Source organism: Salmo trutta, chromosome 21 (assembly GCF_901001165.1).
Source record: "Salmo trutta chromosome 21, fSalTru1.1, whole genome shotgun sequence".
Taxonomy (NCBI): domain Eukaryota; kingdom Metazoa; phylum Chordata; class Actinopteri; order Salmoniformes; family Salmonidae; genus Salmo; species Salmo trutta.
The window spans coordinates 46,580,175-46,604,378 of record NC_042977.1 but is presented as its reverse complement, the minus strand read 5'-3'; the positions used below and the strand labels follow the sequence as shown (position 1 = coordinate 46,604,378).

At 42.4% G+C, this 24,204-nt stretch overlaps 2 protein-coding genes across 6 annotated transcripts in view; one reads left to right on the top strand and one right to left on the bottom strand.

Annotated features, from left to right (window-relative positions):
* hhatla (hedgehog acyltransferase like, a) overlaps window positions 1-10,670 on the bottom strand; it is a 30,796-nt gene extending 20,126 nt beyond the window's left edge. The window contains exon 1 of one of the 4 annotated variants that reach the window (XM_029705953.1): window positions 10,206-10,670. The gene's annotated coding sequence lies outside the window, so the exon portion shown is untranslated. Of the gene's footprint in view, window positions 1-863; window positions 1,112-10,205 lie in introns of those variants that run through there. The other 3 variants (XM_029705954.1, XM_029705952.1, XM_029705955.1) reach the window with 3 other exon arrangements.
* Window positions 10,671-18,123: 7,453 nt separating this feature from the next.
* LOC115157573 (CTD small phosphatase-like protein) overlaps window positions 18,124-24,204 on the top strand; it is a 42,854-nt gene continuing 36,773 nt past the window's right edge. For both annotated transcript variants that reach the window (XM_029705951.1, XM_029705950.1), the window contains exon 1: window positions 18,124-18,905. In XM_029705951.1, coding sequence (XP_029561811.1) covers window positions 18,830-18,905 — 76 coding nt within the window. In that variant the 5' untranslated portion in view covers window positions 18,124-18,829. The remainder of the gene's footprint in view (window positions 18,906-24,204) is intronic.

The following is a 24,204-nucleotide window of genomic DNA, read 5'->3' as shown; positions in this document are numbered from 1 at the left end:
TACAGTTTGAAAATAAAATAGTCCTCCCTTATCAACGTCAACTGTAGGCCTACATTGTTTCACACCCTGTTTCTAATTTGAAAACAATGAAAAATAGTAACAGTAGTAATGTGAGAACATTTTAACAACATAACATTGACAGTTGGATCTCTAGAAATGCTGGTCATATAAAGAACACTAAACATTCTTAATAAAAAATAAAAAATAAACGTTTTAAAAGTATATTTTCCTGTTAAGCTTCGGGAGGGACAAGTCAGTGACAGCGGCAGACAGCGTGTTCTAAATTGGACTGTAACGCCTCACAAACTGCCCTGCTCAGAGTTCCCCAGAATCAGCACTGTCAGCTGAGCAATCCTACCTCCTCTCCTATTTTAGCCATAGATAGCAGTTGAGCTCTCTCGCTCTCTCCGCCACCGTACAGCAGCTGCAATGCTATGTGATATCTGCACTGAGACGCATCGGGGAATCACACCACAGTGTAAATTAGCATCGCTTAAAATGACCAAGAAAGGTGCACTGGAATACACAACTAGCTATAGGCCTAGACTGTGTTCATATTATGACTATAGTTGGAAAAATAACGCACCTGCGCTGGCATATACAAATAGGGTTATATGACCACACTGCACCAAGTTGAGAGAGTTAGATGGAGTTGGAATAACAAACCCAATTGCCAAGATCTGTTTAATGCCAAAGAAGAACTCCAGCTTCGGCTTGGGTGTGTTGCATACAAATTGAACGCTATTTAGCGGTAGGTCTATTGTCCTAAAACCGCCTACGCTGCCAGCATGTAACGATACATTGTTGCAGTAAAATTCTACCGTATTTCTATGCGATTATGTCACAGTCATCCGATAGCGCACCTGTTCTACTGACCTTTCTATCCGCTTCTCAGCCACAGGACAGGTTACAAGGTGTATTGCTGTCCCTCTTTCCAAAATGTCCAAAAAAAGAAGAAATTAAAGGAGTTTGGGTTTGTAAAGGCGTTTTGTTTTTCTAATTCATTCGTCCCTGCTTTTGGTAACGCCTGTGCCGTACCCCCTGTGATAGCCAGGCGCAGCAGTTGAGGATGTTGCGAACTAGGGTGGGGGTGGGGGTGTGGGTGTGGGTGCCACTCTGCGGGATATATTTATCTTTTTCAGAACTGCGCCGCAGTGAGAGGTGGTCCAGTGACTGCCTGTCAAAACGGACGCAGGTTCCACAGCGCAGAGAGGAGACAAATGGAATAGATACTGTCGCAGCCTACTCTCACAGGATGATGGTTCTGCTATATCATATTCCATAGTCTACATGAATGTTCATACATTGAAGTGATACGCTACCCACTGGTCACACCACGTCATTTCGACGTGGGGAATTGGGTAAAACTTGTTTGAGACGTTGATCAATGAGATTACAAGCTATATTCACCCAGTCAAAAGTGAGTTGAATTTCCAATGTGTTATCACTTTGCTTTCAACCATCTAAAAATACAACCAAATTCCAATGGAAAAACAATGTCTGATTTTTGGTTTAGTTGTCACCCAAATGTCTTTCATTGCGTTTTCAACCATTTTAAAGCACAGCAAAGTTCAAATGGGATAACACAACGTCAGATATTTTTGTTTATATTTTTTAAAAAAGAGATTGTGTTATCACTGTGCTTCATCTAATAGCAGAACCAAATGACCTGGATTGCAGTTGAGATTACATTAAAGTACATGGGGCAACTGATCAATGCCATTCGAGATTCTGCGCAGATTATTATATTAATTGTGAAGATCTCGACAGACCGGCAACTATCTATACCTGCTATCAAATCCATCGTTATTGGTCGGCGTACACATATTTTGCAGATGTTATCGCAGGTGCAGTGAAATGCTTATGTTTCTAGCTCCATTAGTGCAGTAATACCGAACAATACAAAACAATACACACAAAGAAATATTAGAATGAACAATGTCAGAGTCCGGAATATAAATACAGTACCAGTAAAAGGTTTGGACACACCTACTCATTCAAGGGTTTTTCTTTATTTTTACTATTTTCTACATTGTAGAATAATAGTGAAGACATCAAAACTATGAAATAACAAATATGGAATCATGGAGTAACCAAAAAAATCAAAATATATCTTCAAAATAGCCACCCTTTGCCTTGATGAAAGCTTTGCACACTCTTGGCATTCTCTCAACCAGCTTCACCTGGAATGCATTTCCAACGGTCTTGAACGAGTTCCCACATATGTTGAGCACTTGTTGGCTGCTTTTTCTTCACTCTGTTTCAGCTTCATGAGAATGATATCCACAGGATCAGGCTATGTATGTTGTTTGTTGTTGAACGCTGAATGAAATACCTATTTATTTATTTTTTTATTAAGTTGACAGTGTTTCCTTGAAAATTTAGTTTTTATATACTTGTATTTCATTTTGGATCTTGCGACTCTGTTGGGCTTAGCTGCTGTGAGCGCGCTGTCTGTCCTGGGATCCTGCCAGATTCCACATAGGGGGAGAGACACGGAAGCCCAGCTAGCCTAGCTGGCTCGGCGGTCTCAAATGGAGGTCGCTATTGAACGTTTCCAGCGCTGCAGGAGCTGTATTTACTTTGCTTTGTTCCGGAATGATCTGGACCACGCTGACTTTCAATGTAGCAATTCCTAGCTTGTGGAGAACTACAGTAGCGAAGTGGCTACTCTTAGAAAGCAGGTAGCAAACCTACACAAGCTACTGGGGGATCCACGCCTGCCTACTTTTTCTATTTCTTCCACCCCGGCTCTCCACAGCCGACTGGCTGGTGTTCAGCAGGGATCCTTCCCTGGTGAACGGAACTGTTCTCGACCCAACCAATCAGCCATGGAGGTACGTCACTCGCCGTGAAAGTCGAAGAAAGCGTCTTCTGGCAACGGGGACCTTCTTAGAGACGTTAAGCCTGGACCGGACACAGACCAGAAACAGCTTTGTCGCCCTGGATCCAGAGGTTCCGGCACCCTCTTCCTTAGGGGCTTCCCATTCGATATTGGATTCAGGGGGTACCTGCGTCTTCATCCTCTGTTCTGTCACCCTCTCCAGTGGCTTCTACATCTGGTTCAGATTCTCAGGACTCACACCCTCATCAGACCGTGAGACTGCCTGAGAGAGACACCTTTCCATTCAACATTACCAGCTGTCATCATCTGCAGCTCTATGGTGAGAAACATCTCGGTCCCCAATGCAAAAACACAGTGCTACCCAGGAGCATGAGTACAGAACATAACAAGGCTGCTTCCGACTGTTCTACCACAGATTCCGGGAGCTGATGCTGTCGTAGTCCATGTGGTGTCAAATGACATCAGGAGGGCTAGCTCGGAACATCTGAAAATTTATTTTAAAGAAGTGATTTTAGCATTAAAAGACTCCAAAAAATGGCCTATCATTTCAGGTCCAGTACCATCGTTGGGCTACGGGTGTGAAAGATTCCGCAGGCTACTGGCATAAAATATATTTCTTAAAGATTACTGTAACTCTGCTGGAATCCCTTTTATGGATAACGTTGACACCTTCTGGAAACAGAAGATACTCTACAGGAATGACGGAGTCCATCCAAATCATCTTGGCTCCTGGACTCTGTCTCCGCATTTCACGGCTGCGTGGAAACAATGACTTATCAATGACCCAAGAGGAGCTCAGTTAATCCCAACCATTGTGACAATGAGTCGTCATAATACTGCATCAAATGTACATTATCCTAGGGGCATTGGCAGATACAATGTAAGTAAATTAAATTGTGTCCCTCTAACTGCCCTGAATACCTCTGTTGATCCTACAGCTATTGTATGCAGTAATCATGAGCCTATGAACCAGAGTTATACTGTTAGCACTGAGGCGGTGTGCCATAGTAGGAAGACCACTGTGTGCAGCTCACCCTGCACTATCAGCTCAAACATAAATAACATGAGTAGGTCTACTTCTGATAAACTTCCCAGTAAAGCATTAAAAACAATCAAGCAACCCAGAAAAGTGCCCAAAAATATCCCATATTAACATATGCAGCCTGAGAAACAAGGTCCATAAAGTCAATAACTTGCTTGTAACAGATGACATTAATATTCTGACTATCTCTGAAACTCACTAAGATTATACAGTGGCTTGCAAAAGTATTCACCCCCTTGGAATTTTTCCTATTTTGTTGCCTTACAACCTGTAAAAAATATATATATATATTTTTGGGGGTTTGCATCATTTGATTTACACAGAATGCCTACCACTTTGAAGAAGCAAAATAAAAAGAATTGTGAAACAAACAAGAAATAAGACCAAAAAAACAGAAAACTTGAGCGTGCATAACTATTCACCCCCCCCCCCCCCCCCCCAAAGTCAATACTTTGTAGAACCACCTTTTGCAGCATTTACAGCTGCAAGTCTTTTGGGGTATGTCTTTATAAGCTTGGCACATCTAGCCACTGGGATTTCTGCCCATTCATCAAGGCATAACTTCTCCAGCTCCTTCAAGTTGGATGGGTTCCGCTGGTGTACCGAAATATTTCAGTCATACCACAGATTCTCAATTGTATTGAGGTCTGGGCTTTGACTAGGCCATTCCGAGATATTTAAATGTTTCCCCTTAAACCACTCGAGTGTTGCTTTAGCAGTATGCTTAGGGTCATTGTCCTGCTGGAAGGTGAACCTCCATCCCAGTCTAAAATCTCTGGAAGATTGAAACAGGTTTCCCTCAAGAATTTCCCTGTATTTAGCGCCGTCCATCATTCCTTCAATTCTGACCAGTTTCCCAGTCCCTGCCGATGAAAAACATCCCCACAGCATGATGCTGCCACCACCATGCTTCACTGTGGGGATGGTACTCTCGGGGTGATGAGAGGTGTTGGGTTTGCGCCAGACATAGCGTTTTTGTTGATGGCCAAAAAGCTCAATTTTAGTCTCATCTGACCAGAATACCTTCTTCCATATGTTTGGGGAGTCTCCCACATGCCTTTTGGCGAACACCAAATGTGTTTGCTTATTTTTTTTCTTCAAGCAATGGCTTTTTTCTGGCCGCTCTTCCGTAAAGCCCAGCTCTGTGGAGTGTACGGCTTAAAGTGGTCCTATGGACAGATACTCCAATCTCCGCTGTGGAGCTTTGCAGCTCCTTCAGGGTTATCTTTGGTCTCTTTGTTGCCTTTCTGATTAATAGCCTCCTTGCCTGGTCCGTGAGTTTTGGTGGGCGGCCCTCTCTTGGTAGGTTTGTTGTGGTGCCATATTCTTTACATTTTTTAATAATGGATTTAATGGTGCTCCGTGGGATGTTTAAAGTTTCTGATATTTTTTTATAACCCAACCCTGATCTGTACTTCTCCACAACTTTGTCCCTGACCTGTTTGGAGAGCTCATTGGTCTTCATGGTGCCGCTTACTTGGTGGTGCCCCTTGCTTAGTGGTGTTGCAGACTCTGGGGCCTTTCAGAACAGGTGTATATATACTGAGATCATGTGACAGATCATGTGACACTTAGATTTCACACAGGTGGACTTTATTTAACTAATTATGTGACTTCTGAAGGTAATTGGTTGCACCAGATCTTATTTAAGGGCTTCATAGCAAAGGGGGTGAATACATATGCACAAACCTCTTTTCTATTTTTAAGTAATTTTTTTCATTTCACTTCACCACTTTGGACTATTTTATGTATGGCCATTACATGCAATCCAAATAAAAATCAATTTAAATTACAGGTTGTAATGCAACAAAATAGGAAAAATGCCAAGGGGGATGAATACTTTTGCAAGGCACTGTACCTTTGATGATACAGTGGTAGCAATACATGGTTATAACATCTACCGAAAAGACAGAAATGCCAACGGGGGCGGTGTTGCCGTCGATATTCCGAACCACATTCCTGTCCAGCTTAGAGACGATTTTATGTTAAATACTGTTGAAGTAATACGGCTACAGTTTCATCTGCCTCAACTTAAGCCCATTGTTGTGGGAACCTGCTATAGACCACCAAGTGCTAACAGTCAGTAAGTATCTGGATAATATGTAAATTTTCTCTGTGATTTAAATATTGACTGGCTCTCATCAAGCCGCCCACTCAAGAAAAAACTTCAAACTGTAACCAGTGCCTGCAACCTGGTTCAGGTCAACCTACCAGGGTATTTATAAACAGCACAGGAATGAAATCATCAACATGTATTGATCACATCTTTACTAATGCTGCAGAATTTTTTTTAAAGCAGTATCCAATTCCATAGGATGTAGTGATCACAATATAGTAGCCATATCTACTGTAGGAAAACCAAAGTTCCAAAGGCTGGGCCTAATATAGTGTAAGAGGTCATACAACAAGTTTTGTAGTGATTAATATGTTGATGGTGTAAAGAATATTTGCTGTTCTGTGATGTGTAATGACGAACAACCAGACGCTGCACTTATTCACATTTATAAAATTGCTTATTCCAGTTACTAATAAGCACGCACCCATTAAGAAAATTACTGTAAAAACTGTTAAATCCCCTTGGATTGATGAGGAATTGAAAAATTGTATGGTTTCGAGGAATGAGGCAAAAGGTATGGCAAATAAGTCTGGCAGTCCAACTGATTGGCAAACATAATGCAAATTAAGAAATCATGTGTCTAAAATAAATAAAAAATTAAGTATACTATGAAACAAAAATAAATGATATAAAGAATGATAGTAAAAAACTTTGAAGCACCTTAAATGACATTTGGGGGAAAAATGATAACTCGGCTCCATCATTCACTGAATCAGATGGCTCATTCATCACAAAACCCACTGATATTGCCAACTACTTTAATTAATTTTTCATTGGCAAGATTAGCAAACTTAGGGATGACATGCCAGCAACAAACCCTGACACTACACATCCAAGTATATTTGACCAAATTATGAAAAAACAAGAATTGTACTTTTGAATTCCGTGTAAAGTAAGTGTAGAAGAGGTAAACAAATTATTGTTGTCTATCAACAATGACAAGCCACCGGGGTCTGACAGTCTGGATGGAAAATTACTGAGGATAATAGCAGATGATATTGCCACTCCTATTTGCCACATCTTCAATTTAAGCCTACTAGAGAGTGTGTGCCCTCAGGCCTGGAGGGAAGCTAAAGTCATTCCGCTACCCAAGAATAGTAAAACTCCCTTTACTGGCTCAAATAGCCGACCAATCAGCCTGTTACCAACCCTTAGTAAACTTCTGGGGAAAAAATGCTGTTTGACCAGATACAATGCTATTTCACAGTAAACAAATTGATAACAGACTTTCAGCACGCTTATGGGGAAGGACACTGAACAAGCACAACACTTACACAAATGACTGATGATTAGCTGAGAGAAATTGATGATAAAATCATTGTGGGGGCTGTCTTGTTGCTTCAGTGCCGCTTTTCACATTATTAATCATAGTCTGCTGCTGGAAAAATGTATGTGTTATGGCTTTACACCCCCTGCTGTACTGTGGATAAAGAGTTACCTGTCTAACATAACACAGAGGATGTTCTTTAATGGAAGCCTCTCCAACATAATCCAGTTAGAATCAGGAATTCCCCAGGGCAGCTGTTTTGACCTCTTACTTTTTTCAATCTTTACTAACGACATGCCACTGGCTTTGAGTACAGCCAGTGTGTCTATGTATGCGGATGACTCAACACTATACACATCAGCTACTACAGCAACTGAAATGACTGCAACACTTAACAAAGAGCTGCAGTCAATTTCAGAATGGTAGTAAGGAATAAGTTATTCCTAAATATTTCCAAAACTTAAAGCATTGTATTTGGGACAAATCGTTCACTAAACCCTAAACCTCAACTACATATCGTAATGAATAATGTGGAAATTTACCAAGTTGAAGATTGTAAACTGCAATGGTCAAAACATATTGATACAACAGTAGCTAAGATTGGGAGAAGTCTGTCCATAATAAAGCACTGCTCTGCCTTCTTAACAACACTATCAACAAGGCAGGTCCTACAGGCCCTGGTTTTGTCGCACCTTGACTACTGTTCAGTCCTGTGATCAGGTGCCACAAAGAGGGACTTAGGAAAATTGCAGTTGGCTCAGAACAAGGCAGCACGGCTGGTCCTTAAATGTACACAGAGAGCTAACGTTAATAACATGCATGTCAATCTCTCATGGCTCAAAGTAGAAGAGAGATTGACTTCATCACTACTTGTTTTTGTAAGAGGTGTTGACAAGCTGAATGTACCTAGCTGTCTGCTTAAAATACTGGCACACAGCTCAGACACCTAAGCATACCCCACAAGACATGCCCTCAAAGGTCTCTTCACAGTCCCCAAGTCCAGAACAGACTATGGGAGGCACAAAGTACTACATAGAGACATGGCTACATGGAACTCTATTCCACATCAGGTTATGCAAGCAGTAGAGAAAAACAGGTAAAAAATACACCTTATCGAACAGCGGGGACTGTGAAGAGACACACACAAAGGTACAAACACATGCATACGCATCCATTGTAATATTGTTTTATGGTGGTATTAAACATTCTGTATTGTAGATATGTAGTGGTGTAATGTTGTTAACATCATATGATGCACTGTTTTATCTTTTGTTTTATGTGTAATGTAAGTGATTTAATAAGTTTGGACCCCAGGAAGAGTAGCGGCATGGGGATCCCTAAAAAATACAAATACAAAACTCATCCCACAGTCTTGAAGGAGTTCCCACATATGCTGAGCACTTGTTGGCTGCATTTGCTTCACTCTGCGGTCCAATTCATCTCAAACCATCACAATAGGTTTGAGGACGGGTGATTTTGGAGGCCAGCTCATCTGATGCAGCACTCCATCACTCTCCTTCTTGGTCAAATAGCCCTTACACAGCCTGGAGGTGTGTTGGGTCATTGTCCTGTTGAAAAACAAATGATACTCCCACTAAGCTCAAACCAGATGGGATGGCATTTCCCTGCCGAATGCTGTAGTAGCCATGCTGGTTAAGTATGCCTTGAATTCTAAATAAATCACTGACAGTGTCACCAGCAAAGCACTCCAACACCATCACACGTCCTCCTCCATGCTTCATGGTGTGAACCACACATACGGAGATCATCCGTTCACCTACTCTGCGTCTCACAAAGACATAGTTGAAATCTCAAATTTGGACTCATCAGACCAAAGGACAGATTTCCACCGGTCTAATGTCTATTGCTCTTGTTCTTGGACTAAGCAAGTCTCTTCTTCTTATTGGTGTCATTTAGTAGTGGTTTCTTTGCAGCAATTTGACCATGACGTTTTGATTCATGTAGTCTCCTCTGAACAGTTGATGTTGAGATGTGTCTGTTACTTGAACTCTGTGAAGAATTTATTTGGCCTGCAATTTATGAGGCTGGTAACTCTAACTTATCATCTGCAGCAGAGGTAACTCTGGGTCTTCCTTTCCTGTGAAGGCCCTCATGAGAGCCAGTTTCATCATAGTGCTTGATGGTTTTTGCGACTGCAGTTTTAAAGTTCTTGACATTATCCGTATTGACTGACCTTCATGTCTTAAAGTAACGATGGACTGTCGTTTCTCTTTGCTTACTTGAGCTGTTCTTGCCATAATATGGACTTTGGTCTTTTACCAAATAGGGCAATCTTCTGTATACCACCTTTTCACAACACAACTGACTGACTCAAACACATTAAAAATGTAATTTTAACAAGGCACACCTGTTAATTGAAATGCATTCCAGGTGACTACCTCATGAAGCTGGTTGAGAGAAAGCCAAGAGTGTGCAAAGATTTCATCAAGGCTACCTTGAAGAATCTCAAATATAAAATATATCTTGATTTGTTTAACATTTTTGGAAGTATTCCCACAATGAATAGAGAGACAAAAAATCTTATGCAAATGTTAGTAAGGTTTGAAATTATTATGTTTTAGTCAAACATTATATCTGTTTGGGCTTCTTGCGGTCAATTTGCAATTATTTCTAATTATGTTCAGGCCATTCACTCAAGATCAAATCGGCCCTCAGCTAAATATAGTTGAACATCCCTAAGAAGAAATGTATAGTAACAGTATCCTCAAAATGTGCCCAAGGATCTGTTACTCATTTTAAGGTTGAATATTACATTTGTTTGTAAGAAAGCTTTATGCTATTTTGTCACGCCTGCTCCAGTACTCTCTCCCTGGTGTTCGAAGGCGGCAGGCTGCCCAGCGCTGCGCACTCCTGCCACCATCATGACGCACACCTGCTTCCAACGCCACGCTCATCAGCGAATATTTGGACTCACCTGGACTCAATCACCTGTTTTATTACAGGTGACCCCTATATATTTCAGTTCCCCAGATCTGTTCCCCGCTGCTGTATTAATTGGCGTATATCCTTATGTTACCCGGTGCTGGCGCGGTGCCTGTACTGTTCTATGTCCGTTCCAAATTAAATGTTGACTCCTCGTACTTGCTTCTCATATCCAGCGTCGGTTCTTACAGAATGCAGCAGCCATCAAATGAAGCATCGGGGAGTGCTGTCTTTTCGGTTGGTGGTGACGTCGGGTCAGGTGGCTGCCGCCGATGGAACCGGGGGTTCCTTAGCTGGAACGTCGGGCGTCCATGCCCTAGCCGGCTCGAGAGGTTACCTTGCCCTGGTTGGCTCGGCAGGCGCACATCCCACGTCAGGCCTCAGCCGGATCGTCAGGTTTTTACGCCTCAGATTGGCTCACCAGGCTCCCACGTCCCAGCGGGAACGTCAGGCTATCACGCCTCAACCGGATCGTCAGGCTCCCACGCCCCAGCCGGTTTCGCCGGGCTCCTGCGCCCCATGCCTCCGCCGTCGGGGGGGGGGGGGGTGTACTGTCACTCATGCTCCTGCTCTCCCCTTTGCGCTCCAGGGCGCCAGGCTGTCCAGCACTGCGCACTCCTGCCACCATCATTATGCACACCTGCTTCCCACCTGCTTCCCTCGCCACGCGCATCAGCGAATTTTTTGGACTCCATCACCTGTTAAATTACCTCCACTATATTTCAGTTCCCCAGATCTTCTTCCCCGCTGCTGTATTAATTGGCGTTATGTTACCCGGTAATGGCGCTGTGCCTGTCCTGTCCTATGTCCGTTCCAAATTAAATGTTGTCTCCCCTTACGTGCTTCTCATCTCCAACGTCGGTTCTTACATATTTACAGTAATACAAAAGTAATATTGAATTGTTTGTTTGACAACTCAACCACATTTGAAGGAGTTTTATATTCTGCTTGGATCGTTCCAGTTCCATCTGTGCTGGTGACGTAGTCTGGCTTTAATTCCAGTTTGTCAACAAATTAATCCTTGATACGTTGGATTGACGTCTCCATCTCAACCAAAAATCTAAATGAAAGAACATGACGAATTCAACTCGAACTTTCAATAAAGTTAGATTTGATTTAGTCCTATTCAACTTTGATTTTTGGTTGAGATGGAGACGTGAATCCAACATATCAAGGATTAATTTGTAGACAAAGTACTATTTGAGAAGGTATTTGGTGTCTAGTAGTAACTAACCCAGTTGAATGAAGATCTTACTGTTCGTACCTGCCATAGGCTACTAGACACCAAATACCCAGATATCTGTATAATGCCCAGATATCTGTATAATACCCAGATATCTGTATAATGCCCAGATTACTGTATAATACCCAGATAACTGTAAACCAGACATGTCCTAAGCTATTAGACACCAAATACCCAGATAACTGTATAATACCCAGATAACTGTGAAATAACCCGATAACTGTATAATGCCCAGATATCTGTATAATGCCCAGATTACTGTATAATACCAGGATAACTGTAAACCAGACATGCCCTAGGCTACTTGACACCAAATACCCAGATAACTGTATAATAACCAGATAACTGTATAATACCCAGATTACTGTATAATACCCAGATTACTGTATAATAACCAGATAACTGTATAATACCCAGATTACTGTATAATACTCAGATAACTGTATAATACCCAGATAACTGTATAATACCCAGATTACTGTATAATACCCAGATAACTGTATAATAACCAGATTACTGTATAATGCCCAGATTACTGTATAATAACCAGATAACTGTATAATACCCAGATAACTGTATAATACCCAGATATCTGTATAATACCCAGATATCTGTATAATGCCCAGATTACTGTATAATGCCCAGATTACTGTAAAATACCCAAATAAATGTATACCAGACATGCCTAGACTACTCAAGTCTATGATAGCCTTTACCTCTGGCAACCTGGGGAGCCACAACATCCACTCTTATTCTGGTTCAGATTATGTTCCATGTTTAGGCTCCCGAGTGGGGCGGCGGTCTAAGGCACTGCATCTCAGTGCTAGAGGTGTCACTACAGTCCCTGGTTCAAATCCATCTGATGACAAATGACATCTGGCTGTGATTGGGAGTCCCATAGGGCGGTGCACAAATGCCCAGCGTCGTCTGGGTTTGGCCCGGGGTAGGCTGTCATTGTAAATAAGAATTTGTTCTTAATTGACGTACCTACTTAAATAAAGGTTACATTTAAAAAAGATATAGGCTATCCATATATAAATCAGGCTACTAAAACCAGGGTGCGTCCTAGTACATACAGTAGACTCATAGGGCTATGTACAGTGTGGCTCTAGGTTTAGCCTATGCACTATCATCACCACTATCAGAAGACCAAGCCTGCTGTGAATAAACCAGATCATGTGCATCATCCTCCCCATCTGTCAATACCACTAGGGAAAGGGGGACACCTAGTCAGTTGTACAACTGAAATGTGTCTTCCGCATTTAACCCAACCCCTCTGAATCAGAGAGGTGCGGAGGACTGCTTTAATCGACATCCACGTCTTCGGTGCCCGGGGAACAGTGGGTTAACTGCTTTCTTCAGGGGCAGAACAACTGATTTTACAACGTCAGCTCGGGGATTCGATCAAACAACCTTTTGGTTATTGGCCCACTACACTACCTTCATCATCAGCTTCAGAGGTGTTTCTCAAATTTCAAGTTTTAATGTCACATGCAGAAGTACGGTAAAATGCCTTTCTTGCAAACACAAAACTCAACAATGCAATAATCAATAACAATGTTTTACTAGAAAACACATGAGAAATAAGAATACACAATAAAGTAAGTAAGTAAGTATATTACAGACAGGAAATATTTAAAAAGTCAGTGGTATAGGGTGTCGTTAACATCTGTGATCACTAGAGGAAGACAAAGCCTATAAAACATTTTATATTCTACTGTGTGAAGTACATTTACATTACATTTAAGTCATTTAGCAGACGCTCTTATCCAGAGCGACTTACAAATTGGTGCATTCACCTTAAGATATCCAGTGGAAAAACCACTTTACAATAGTGCATCTAAATCTTTGGGGGGGGGGGGGTAGAAGGATTACTTTATCCTATCCCAGGTATTCCTTAAAGAGGTGGGGTTTCAGGTGTCTCCGGAAGGTGGTGATTGACTCCGCTGTCCTGGCGTCGTGAGGGAGTTTGTTCCGCCATTGGGGTGCCAGAGCAGCGAACAGTTTTGACTGGGCTGAGCGGGAGCTGTGCTTCCTCAGAGGTAAAGAGGCGAGCAGGTCAGAGGTGGATGAACGCAGTGCCCTTGTTTGGGTGTAGGGCCTGATCAGAGCCTGAAGGTACGGAGGTGCCGTTCCCCTCACAGCTCCGTAGGCAAGCACCATGGACTTGTAGCGGATGCGAGCTTCAACTGGAAGCCAGTGGAGAGAGTGGAGGAGCGGGGTGACGTGAGAGAACTTGGGAAGGTTGAACACCAGACGGGCTGCAGCGTTCTGGATGAGTTGTAGGGGTTTAATGGCACAGGCAGGGAGCCCAGCCAACAGCGAGTTGCAGTAATCCAGACGGGAGATGACAAGTGCCTGGACTAGGACCTGCGCCGCTTCCTGTGTGAGGCAGGGTCGTACTCTGTGAATGTTGTAGAGCATGAACCTACAGGATCGGGTCACCGCCTTGATGTTAGTGGAAAACGACAGGGTGTTGTCCAGGGTCACGCCAAGGTTCTTAGCACTCTGGGAGGAGGACACAAGGGAGTTGTCAACCGTGATGGCGAGATCATGGAACGGGCAGTCCTTCCCTGGGAGGAGGAGCAGCTCCGTCTTGCCGAGGTTCAGCTTGAGGTGGTGAGCCGTCATCCACACTGATATGTCTGCCAGACATGCAGAGATGCGATTCGCCACCTGGTTATCAGAAGGGGGAAAGGAGAAGATTAATTGTGTGTCGTCTGCGTAGCAATGATAGGAGAGACCATGTGAGGATATGACCGAGCCAAGTGACTTGGTGTATAGTGAGAATAGGAGAGGGCCTAGAACAGAGCCCTGGGGGACACCAGTGGTGAGAGCACGTGGTGCGGAGACAGATTCTCGCCACGCCACCTGGTAGGAGCGACCTGTCAGGTAGGACGCAATCCAAGCGTGGGCCGCGCCGGAGATGCCCAGCTCGGAGAGGGTGGAGAGGAGGATCTGATGGTTCACGGTATCAAAGGCAGCAGATAGGTCTAGAAGGATGAGAGCAGAGGAGAGAGAGTTAGCTTTAGCAGTGCGGAGAGCCTCCGTGACACAGAGAAGAGCAGTCTCAGTTGAATGCCCAGTCTTGAAACCTGACTGATTAGGATCAAGAAGGTCATTCTGAGAGAGATAGCAGGAGAGCTGGCCAAGGACGGCACGTTCAAGAGTTTTGGAGAGAAAAGAAAGAAGGGATACTGGTCTGTAGTTGTTGATATCGGAGGGATCGAGTGTAGGTTTTTTCAGAAGGGGTGCAACTCTCGCTCTCTTGAAGATGGAAAGGACGTAGCCAGCGGTCAAGGATGAGTTGATGAGCGAGGTGAGGTAGGGGAGAAGGTCTCCGGAAATGGTCTGGAGAAGAGAGGAGGGGATAGGGTCAAGTGGGCAGGTTGTTGGGCGGCCGGCCGTCACGAGACGCGAGATTTCATCTGGAGAGAGAGGGGAGAAAGAGGTCAAAGCACAGGGTAGGGCAGTATGAGCAGGACCAGCGGTGTCGTTTGGCTTAGCAAATGAGGATCGGATGTCATCAGCCTTCTTTTCAAAATGGTTGACGAAGTCATCCGCAGAGAGAGAGGAGGGGGGGGAGGATTCAGGAGGGAGGAGAAGGTAGCAAAGAGCTTCCTAGGGTTAGAGGCAGATGCTTGGAATTTAGAGTGGTAGAAAGTGGCTTTAGCAGCAGAGACAGAAGAGGAAAATGTAGAGAGGAGGGCGTGAAAGGATGCCAGGTCCGCAGGGAGGCGAGTTTTCCTCCATTTCCGCTCGGCTGCCCGGAGCCCTGTTCTGTGAGCTTGCAGTGAGTCGTCGAGCCACGGCGGAGGAGTGGAGGACCGAGCCGGCCTGGAGGATAGGGGACAGAGAAAATCGAAGGATGCAGAAAGGGAGGAGAGGAGGGTTGAGGAGGCAGAATCAGGAGATAGGTTGGAGAAGGATTGAGCAGAGGGAAGAGATGATAGGATGGAAGAGGAGAGAGTAGCGGGAGAGAGAGAGCGAAGGTTGGGACGGCGCAATACCATCCGAGTAGGGGTAGAGTGAGAAGTGTTGGATGAGAGCGAGAGGGAAAAGGATACAAGGTAGTGGTCGGAGACTTGGAGGGGAGTTGCAATGAGATTAGTGGAAGAACAGCATCTAGTAAAGATGAGGTCAAGCGTATTGCCTGCCTTGTGAGTAGGGGGGGAAGGTGAGAGGGTGAGATCAAAGGAGGAGAGGAGTGGAAAGAAGGAGGCAGAGAGGAATGAGTCAAAGGTAGACGTGGGGAGGTTAAAGTCACCCAGAACTGTGAGAGGTGAGCCATCCTCAGGGAAGGAACTTATCAAGGCATCAAGCTCATTGATGAACTCTCCAAGGGAACCTGGAGGGCGATAAATGATAAGGATGTTAAGCTTGAAAGGGCTGGTAACTGTGACAGCATGGAATTCAAATGAGGAGATAGACAGATGGGTCAGGGGAGAAAGAGAGAATGTCCACTTGGGAGAGATGAGGATTCCAGTGCCACCACCCCGCTGGCTCGATGCTCTAGGGGTATGCGAGAACACGTAGGCAGACGAGGAGAGAGCAGTAGGAGTAGCAGTGTTATCTGTGGTAATCCATGTTTCCGTCAGCACCAGGAAGTCTAGGGACTGGAGGGTAGCATAGGCTGAGATGAACTCAGCCTTGTTGGCCGCAGACCGGCAGTTCCAGAGGCTGCCGGAGACCTGGAACTCCACGTGGGTCGTGCGCGCTGGGACCACCAGGTTAGAGTGGCAGCGGCCACGCGGTGTGAAGCGTTTGTATGGCCTGTGCAGAGGGGAGAGAACAGGGATAGCCAGACACATAGTTGACAAGCTACAGAAGAGGCTACGCTAATGCAAAGGAGATTGGAATGACAAGTGGACTACACGTCTCGAATGTTCAGAAAGTTAAGCTTACGTTGCGAAAATCTTATTGACTAAAATGACGAAAATGCTAGCTAACACACTAACACAACACTACACTAATCAAGTCGTTCCGTTGTAATGTAATAGTTTCTACAGTGCTGCTAGTCGGTAGAGGTTGGCTATTATACAAAAGCAACTTTGTAGCTAGCTAACATAACATAACACTAATCAAGACGTTCCTTTGTAACGTATTTAGTTTCTACAATACTGCTCGTCGGTAATAGTTGGCTGGGTATGGAACAATGGCGTCGCGGGGGACGGAAATAGCTGGCTAGCTAACCTAGCTATTACTAAACTACACAATTATCAAGCTATGACAAAGACAGCTATGTAGCTAGCTAACTAACACTACACTAATCAAGTCGTTCCGTTGTAATGTAATAGTTTCTACAGTGCTACTAGTCGGTAGCGGTTGGCTATTATACAAAAGCAACTTTGTAGCTAGCTAACATAACATAACACTAATCAAGACGTTCCTTTGTAACGTATTTAGTTTCTACAATGCTGCTCGTCGGTAATAGTTGGCTGGGTATGGAACAATGTCCTTGCAATGGAATTGTATTAATAAAATGTCAATGAATGTTTATTCTATTCATTTTAGGGGGTAAAAGTTGAGCTGTTGGGGGGCTCAGGGAGGAGGAGATGCAGAATTGAAATCTAAAAATGCACAATACAAAGGTCATAAATCCATAAAAACCTGTTGCAATCAATAGGCTGTTAATAATAATATAGCGTGCTTGTCTATGGAGAGCGAGAAGAGACCACAAGGATTTTGACACGTTATGATTGATCAATTCTTTCATTCTTTATTGATGAATGACACACACACACACACACACACACACACACACACACACACACACACACACACACACACACACACACACACACACACACACACGTGGTCATGGAATCTAGCTTTATTGATGCATTCATTAAACAGTATTTGCCATGAATCAGTGATAAGGAAAGTATGTGTAAATAAACATTAAAACATAGGCTGCTCTTAACATACAATATATATATATATATATATATATATATATATATATATATATATATATATATATATATATATATATATACACTGTATACACAACCAAAGTGTGCTATGCAACTGGTAGGCCTAACTGCTGTGTATTTTCGCTCCTCAGCTGAAATCTAACCCACATTCAGCCCCCTCACGGAACCTCCACCCACACGAAGACAGAGATAGGCTGCACAGCTCTGAAGGCATTCATATGATGTGTCGGTAACATGAGAGCGACGCCAGAAGGAAGCTTGTGATTGGAATTCAACACTTCGGCCATCAGATGGCGCCTATGTCATTTCTGCTGGATTTGTCCAGTGGTGCTGATTGGGTTCATGCTGATCGTGGACCCAATCCGTCCATCTCAAGGTTCCACATGCAAATACTGGAGAGAGAAAAAAACAAGCATTCACAAGCGGTTTTACAGGTGGAGTATAGTTATTTAGATAAAATATTAATCTGTGTCATTATGGACATCTAGATGTTTTGACCTAATTCATGCATTGACTGGAATCTAACCCAAATCTAACATGTTTAGATTTAAATTGTGCACAAGCTATGATGTACTGGCCATCAATCATAGACTGACAATCATTATTTATTTTTATTTTTTTAGCAACATTTCAGAAGGCAGTGACTGAAATATCATTGACCCAAAGTGGTACGTTGATAAAGCCATAGCTACTGAGGTATTATTTTCTATCCACGGGAGGGGGTTCCTAGAAACCGCCCCCTCCCACTTGAGCGCTGCTCGCTTTCTGATCCATTTCGTGAATATCAAATACACACGACGCCTCCATGTTGGAAAGAGTGTAGAGGGGGGATACAATAATTTTTTTTGAAAATGAGAGTTCAAAGAAACAGGATTATCGGAACTGTCCTACTTTCGTATTGAAACTTGACCGAGGCGAGAGCGGGAGGTCTTTTTTTGTTGTTGTTTCTTCCGTCGTTTCATCATTGTTTCAGTCAACGTTCATTTTTTTATGTTGAATTGAACACTGATATCAGTTCAAGGCTAGCTCTAGTTGCTAGCCAGACGTTAGCAACGTTTTCTTATTTTTTTTTTGGTTCAACGTTGGGAGTTTGTTTTGCCCATGCTGTTCTTGAATGTTGCTTGCTAAATTGGATATTCCCAGCGATTGACAAGTGTTGGTATTTTACCTTTAAACCACTAGCTAGTTACATGTAGCCCCTCCTGTGTCCCATCTCAGTCCATTTGGCCATCGTTACACTAGCTAGCTAGTTTAGGGCCCGGCTGCCATTTCAACACAGCTAGCAAGGCAGCTACGGTAGCTAACGTCTAGGCTAACGTTAACCATTGTGAACTAGGACTAGCTGGACATCCCTTGTTTTTTTGTAGAAAACAAACAAACAAGCAAAGCAAATAAACATTTTAAAAACGAACCAAAAAGGAATAACCATCCGTCGCAATGGACCACACGTCTATAATAACCCAGGTTTCCAACCCAAAGGAGGAGGAGATTATCTCGTTTAATCAGGAGAAAGGTAAGAAAGAATAAAAAAGCCCACATGAATTGACGGTAGGTAGTTGACAAGCATCACCAGTGGTTGTTGGGAAAGCGCTCTGGCTGTCAGAAACTGTTGCGGTATTATCGCTATGCTACACATGGAATATGACATGATGATGGATTGCAGAAGACTAACCCGTTTTATAGACGCTAACTACCTTTAAACGAACTCCTTTTTGAGAAATGTTTATTTAAAAAAATTTTTTTAACTGTTTTTCCATGTATAAATACGTTATTCAATGCGTTTCTATGGGCTAATAGGAGAAAGGTCAAATGTTGTTTCATCATATTTTTTATGAGGGGATCCTAATATTTTAAATCAAATAGCTTAATGATCCCGTAGGACGGTTTTAGTAGCCCCCCCCCCCCATAAGGATTAAAGTGTCTGACCTAAAGATCATACCAAAAAAAAGTGGACTCATAGTTAACAAAACAAATAAGAACTCAACTACTTCCAATTACAATGCCTTTCAGTAAGTATTCACACCCCTTGACTTTTTCCAAAATGTTGTTGTTACAAAGTGGGATTAAAATGTATTTAGTTGTAATTCTTTGTCAACGATCTACAGAAAATACTCTGTCAAAGTGGGAGAAAAATGGTAATATTTGTATACATAAAACAAAAAAACTAATTTCTTGATTAGATAAGTACTCAACCCCCTGAGTCAATACAAGTTAGAATCACCTTTTGCAGCGATTACAGCTGTGAGTCTGTTAAATCTGTAACAGCTTTCCACACCTGGATTGTGCAACATTTGCCAATTATTTTCTAAATCCTTCAAGCTCTGTCAAATTGGTTGTTGATCATTGTTAGACAACCATTTTCAGGTCTTGCCAAAGATTTTAAAGCAGATTTTTAAGTCAAAACTCACTCGTCCACTCAGGAACATTCACTGGATTCTTGGTAAGCAACTCCAGTGTAGATTTGGCCTTGAGTTTTAGGTTATTGTCCTGCTTAAAGGTGAATTCATCTCCCAGTGTCTGATGGAAAGCAGACTGAACCAGGATTTCCTCAAGGAATTTTGCTTAACTCCATTCGGCTTCTTTTTTTTATCCTGAAAAACTCCCCAGTCCTTATTAATGATACAAGTATACCCATAACAAGATGCAGCCATCACTATGCTTGAAAATATGGAAAGTGGTACTCAGTAATGTATTGGATATACCCCAAACAAAACACTTTCTATTCAGGACAAAATGCTAATTGCTTTGCCACATTTTTAGTAGTATTACTTTAGCCCATAGGGCGGCGCACAATTGTTTGGCTGGGGTAGGCCGTCATTGTAAGTAAGAATTTGTTCTTATTAACTGACTTGCCTAGTTAAATAAAGGTTAAATAAAATAAAAAAAATTAAAAATAAATTGTGCCTTGTTGCAAACAGGATGCATGTTTTGGAATGTTTTTATTCTGTACAGGCTTCCTTTTCACTATTGTCATCCTCACGTTTCTCCTAACACAGCCAACTGTTTTAAAGTCATAATTGGCCTCATGGTGAAATCCCTAAGCGGTTTGATTCCTCTCTGGCATCTGAGTTAGGAAGGACGCCTGTGTCTTTGTAGTGACTGGGTGTATTGATACACCATCCAAAGTGTAATTAATAACTTCACCATGCTCAAAGGGATATTCAATGTCTGCTTTTTTATTTACTTTTTACCAATAGATCCCCTTCTTTGCGAGGCATTGGAAAACCTCTCTGCTCTTTGTGGTTGAATGTGTTTGAAATTGACGTTATTGACGTTTCTAAACATGTAAAACTCAGCATTGGAATTATAGTTCACAATTTTGGTTGAAGAGAACTGATGAGAACCTGACAGAGAGAAGGGATTTTGAGAGCTAGGAGAAAACTTGCTAGCTAACGTTGCCCACTTATTTTAGCTATATAGCTATTTAAACAGCTAGTCAGTTAAGTTATAGGTGGACTTGGAGGTAATGCAGTACTCTAACTAGTTAGCGATCTGTTCTCTAGGGTTTGCAGTGAGCCCCACTCCTTTTTCACACACACACACACACACACACACACACACACACACACACACACACACACACTAAAAGCATTGTATTTGATAAAAATAAATTCTCTAAGACCTAAACCTCAACTGGAGTTGTACATAAAGTGTGGGACCATTGAGCAGGTTGAGAAAGGTAAACTCCTAATTATAACACTGAGTGGTCACTTATCATGGGCAAGTCCTATTGACAAAGTTGTTGTGAAGATGGGGGAGGGGTATGTCTGTTTATAAAAAAATATACATCTTTTACGTTTTTTATACAAATCAACTGTACTTGTTGTTCAGGCTCTGGTCTTGTCCCATCTTGATTACTGTCTGGTAATATGGTCAAGTGCAGCAAAGAAAGACCTATCAAATCTGCAGCTGGTTTAAAACGGAGCAGTACGCCTTGTCCTTAACTGTCCATATAGAGCTAACATCAACAACATGCATGTCAGCCTTTCCTGGTTGAGAGTTGACCAGATATGAACTGCTTCTCTTCTAGTTTTTATGATGAAAAAATATTACTGTGATGAAAATTGTCTGCATAATCAAATAACATTCAGCTGAGACATACACATATTACCCCCCCCCCCCCTCCAAGACATGCCACCAGTGGTCTCTTCACAGTCAACATGTCCAAAATGGATTAACGACAGAGCACAATATTATATATTATATATATTATATCTCCCAATACATTTACATTTTAGTCATTTAACAGACGCTCTTATCCAGAGCGACTTACAGTAGTGAATGCATACATTTAATTTCATGTATTTTATTTTGTAATTTTTTTTTTTGGTGCTGGCCCCCCGTGGGAATCAAACCCACAACCCTGGCGTTGCACACACCATGCTGGCGTTGCAAACACCATGCTCTACCAACTGAGCCACAGGGAAGACCTATACTCAGCAAATGGCAAAAATACCTTTTTTTAAACAACAAAAAAAACAGGTTAAACAACATGTCATGGAACGGTGGGGACAGACACACTCCATCACACCTATTTTTGTTGTTGTAGTATGGTTTGTATATTGTTGTATTTTACATTTGTGTGACTGTCCTTGTCTATCAGTGTTTTACTTGTCATGTTTTTTTTGTGTGTTTTTTTGTGGAACCCAGCAAGAGTAGCTGCTGCAAAAGCTAATGGGGATTCAAATAAACAAACAAAGAGAGCTTTAACTGGTATGCCTGTCACGTTTTTTCCTGGAGTTGTGTGCCATTGCAGCTTGATTCTTGGCCCAGTCCTGCCACATTCAAGTAACATGCTGTACTCATAACAAGTAATTTTCCTCCACTGTTTTCCACTACTGTTTACGTCGTAGGCAGGGCACTAATGTAACTCTGATACAGGTCACCTTAAAGGCCTGTTCATTTCAGAGAACCAGATGGAGCTTGCCAAAACATGAATGTCACAGTAGCTACCAACCAAAGAGGTTTTGAAAGGGGCTAGGTGTCAATTGACAGGCATATAGAGGGGACCTTTTCCAAATCAGGGCATTTTGCAACTATTGGAACACTGACACACAAACACACACACACACACACACACACACACACACACACACACACACACACACACACACACACACACACACACACACACACACACCGATACAACCAGCTTTGCAATATCACTACTCACATAAAGAGGTGTCTTGTTTCCATCAGAGTTTAATATATAGCTGACCTATATGGCTGCTCTTCAGCTGTTACACTAAGTCACTCCATGTATAGTTGGATCTACAGTTGAAGTCGGAAGTTTACATACACTTATGTTGGAATCATTAATACTCGTTTTTCAACCACTCTACAAATTTCTTGTTAACAAACTATAGTTTTGTCATGTGTGTTAGGACATCTACTTTGTGCATGACACAAGTAATTTTTACAACAATTGTTTACAGACAGATTATTTCACTTATAATTCACTGTATCACAATTCCAGTGGGTCAGAAGTTTACATAGCCTAATTTCCGGACTATAAGCCGCAACTTTTTTTCCCAGGCTTTGAACGTCGCGGCTTAAACAATGACGCGGCTAATATATGGATTTTTCCCGCTTTCAATTTTTTTTCTCCAAAAAAACACATTCTGTGACGTGCTCAGTTTTTTGGCGGCATGAAGCTTTCATTAGACCAATGAAATTGCCGAACGGGTTAAGGTCAAACAACTTTTTTGTTTACTGTTTAGATTAAATCGAGCGCTCTCAAACTTCCCATCATTCTGATTACGGGAGTCATTTTGTCACCCTGATTCCTGGGGGTACAACAAAGTATTTGCAGCCACTCGACATCAGTGTAAATCGTGCATTTAAGGTGGCACTCCGTGTTCAGCGGGAGGCTTGGATGACAAGTGGGGAGAAATCCTTCACTAAAACGGGCCGCATGCGAAGAGCAACTTCTGGTCATGTCTGCCAGTGGGTCCTGACAGCGTGGAGCATTGTCAAAAAATCCACTATCATCAACGGGTTTCGAAAGGCTGGACTGCTGCGTGTTGAAGAGGGCTCAGCGGGGGATTTGCCTCCAGATGAAAGTGACGAGAGCGACAATGAAAACGATCCAATATCGGATGAAGCAATTCTGAGGCTATTCAACTCCAACACTGAAGGAGATGGTTTCATTGCACAGGAGAAGGAAGATGGTGACCAATGACTTTCTTGGTAGGCTACTGTTTACTGCCAATTATTATTTTTTTTGTTACAAGACGTTTTTCGTTAAAGCCTATTTATTTTTGTTACAAGCCGTGTTTCGTTAAAGCCTATTTATTTTTGTTACAAGCCGTGTTTCGTTAAAGCCTATTTATTTTTGTTACAAGCCGTGTTTCGTTAAAGCCTGTGTAAAGTTCATTTGTTTCAATGTACCGGTAGGCACCTGCGGCTTATAGACATGTGCGGCTTATTTATGTTCAAAATAATAATTTTTAAAAAATTCAGTGGGTGCGGCTTATATTCAGGTGCGCTTAATAGTACGGAAATTACGGTACACTAAGTTGACTGTGCCTTTAAACAGCTTGGAAAATTCCAGAAAACGATGTCATGGCTTTAGAAGCTTCTGATAGGCTAACTGACATAATTTGAGTCAATTGGAGGTGTACTTGTGGATGTTTTTCAAGCTTACCTTCAAACTCAGTGCCTCTTTGCTTGACATCATGGGAAAATCTAAAGAAATCAGCCAAGACCTCGGAATTTATTTTTTGTAGACCTCCACAAGTCTGGTTCATCCTTGGGAGCAATTTCCAAACGCCTGAATGTATCACGTTCATCTGTACAGATAATAGTATGCA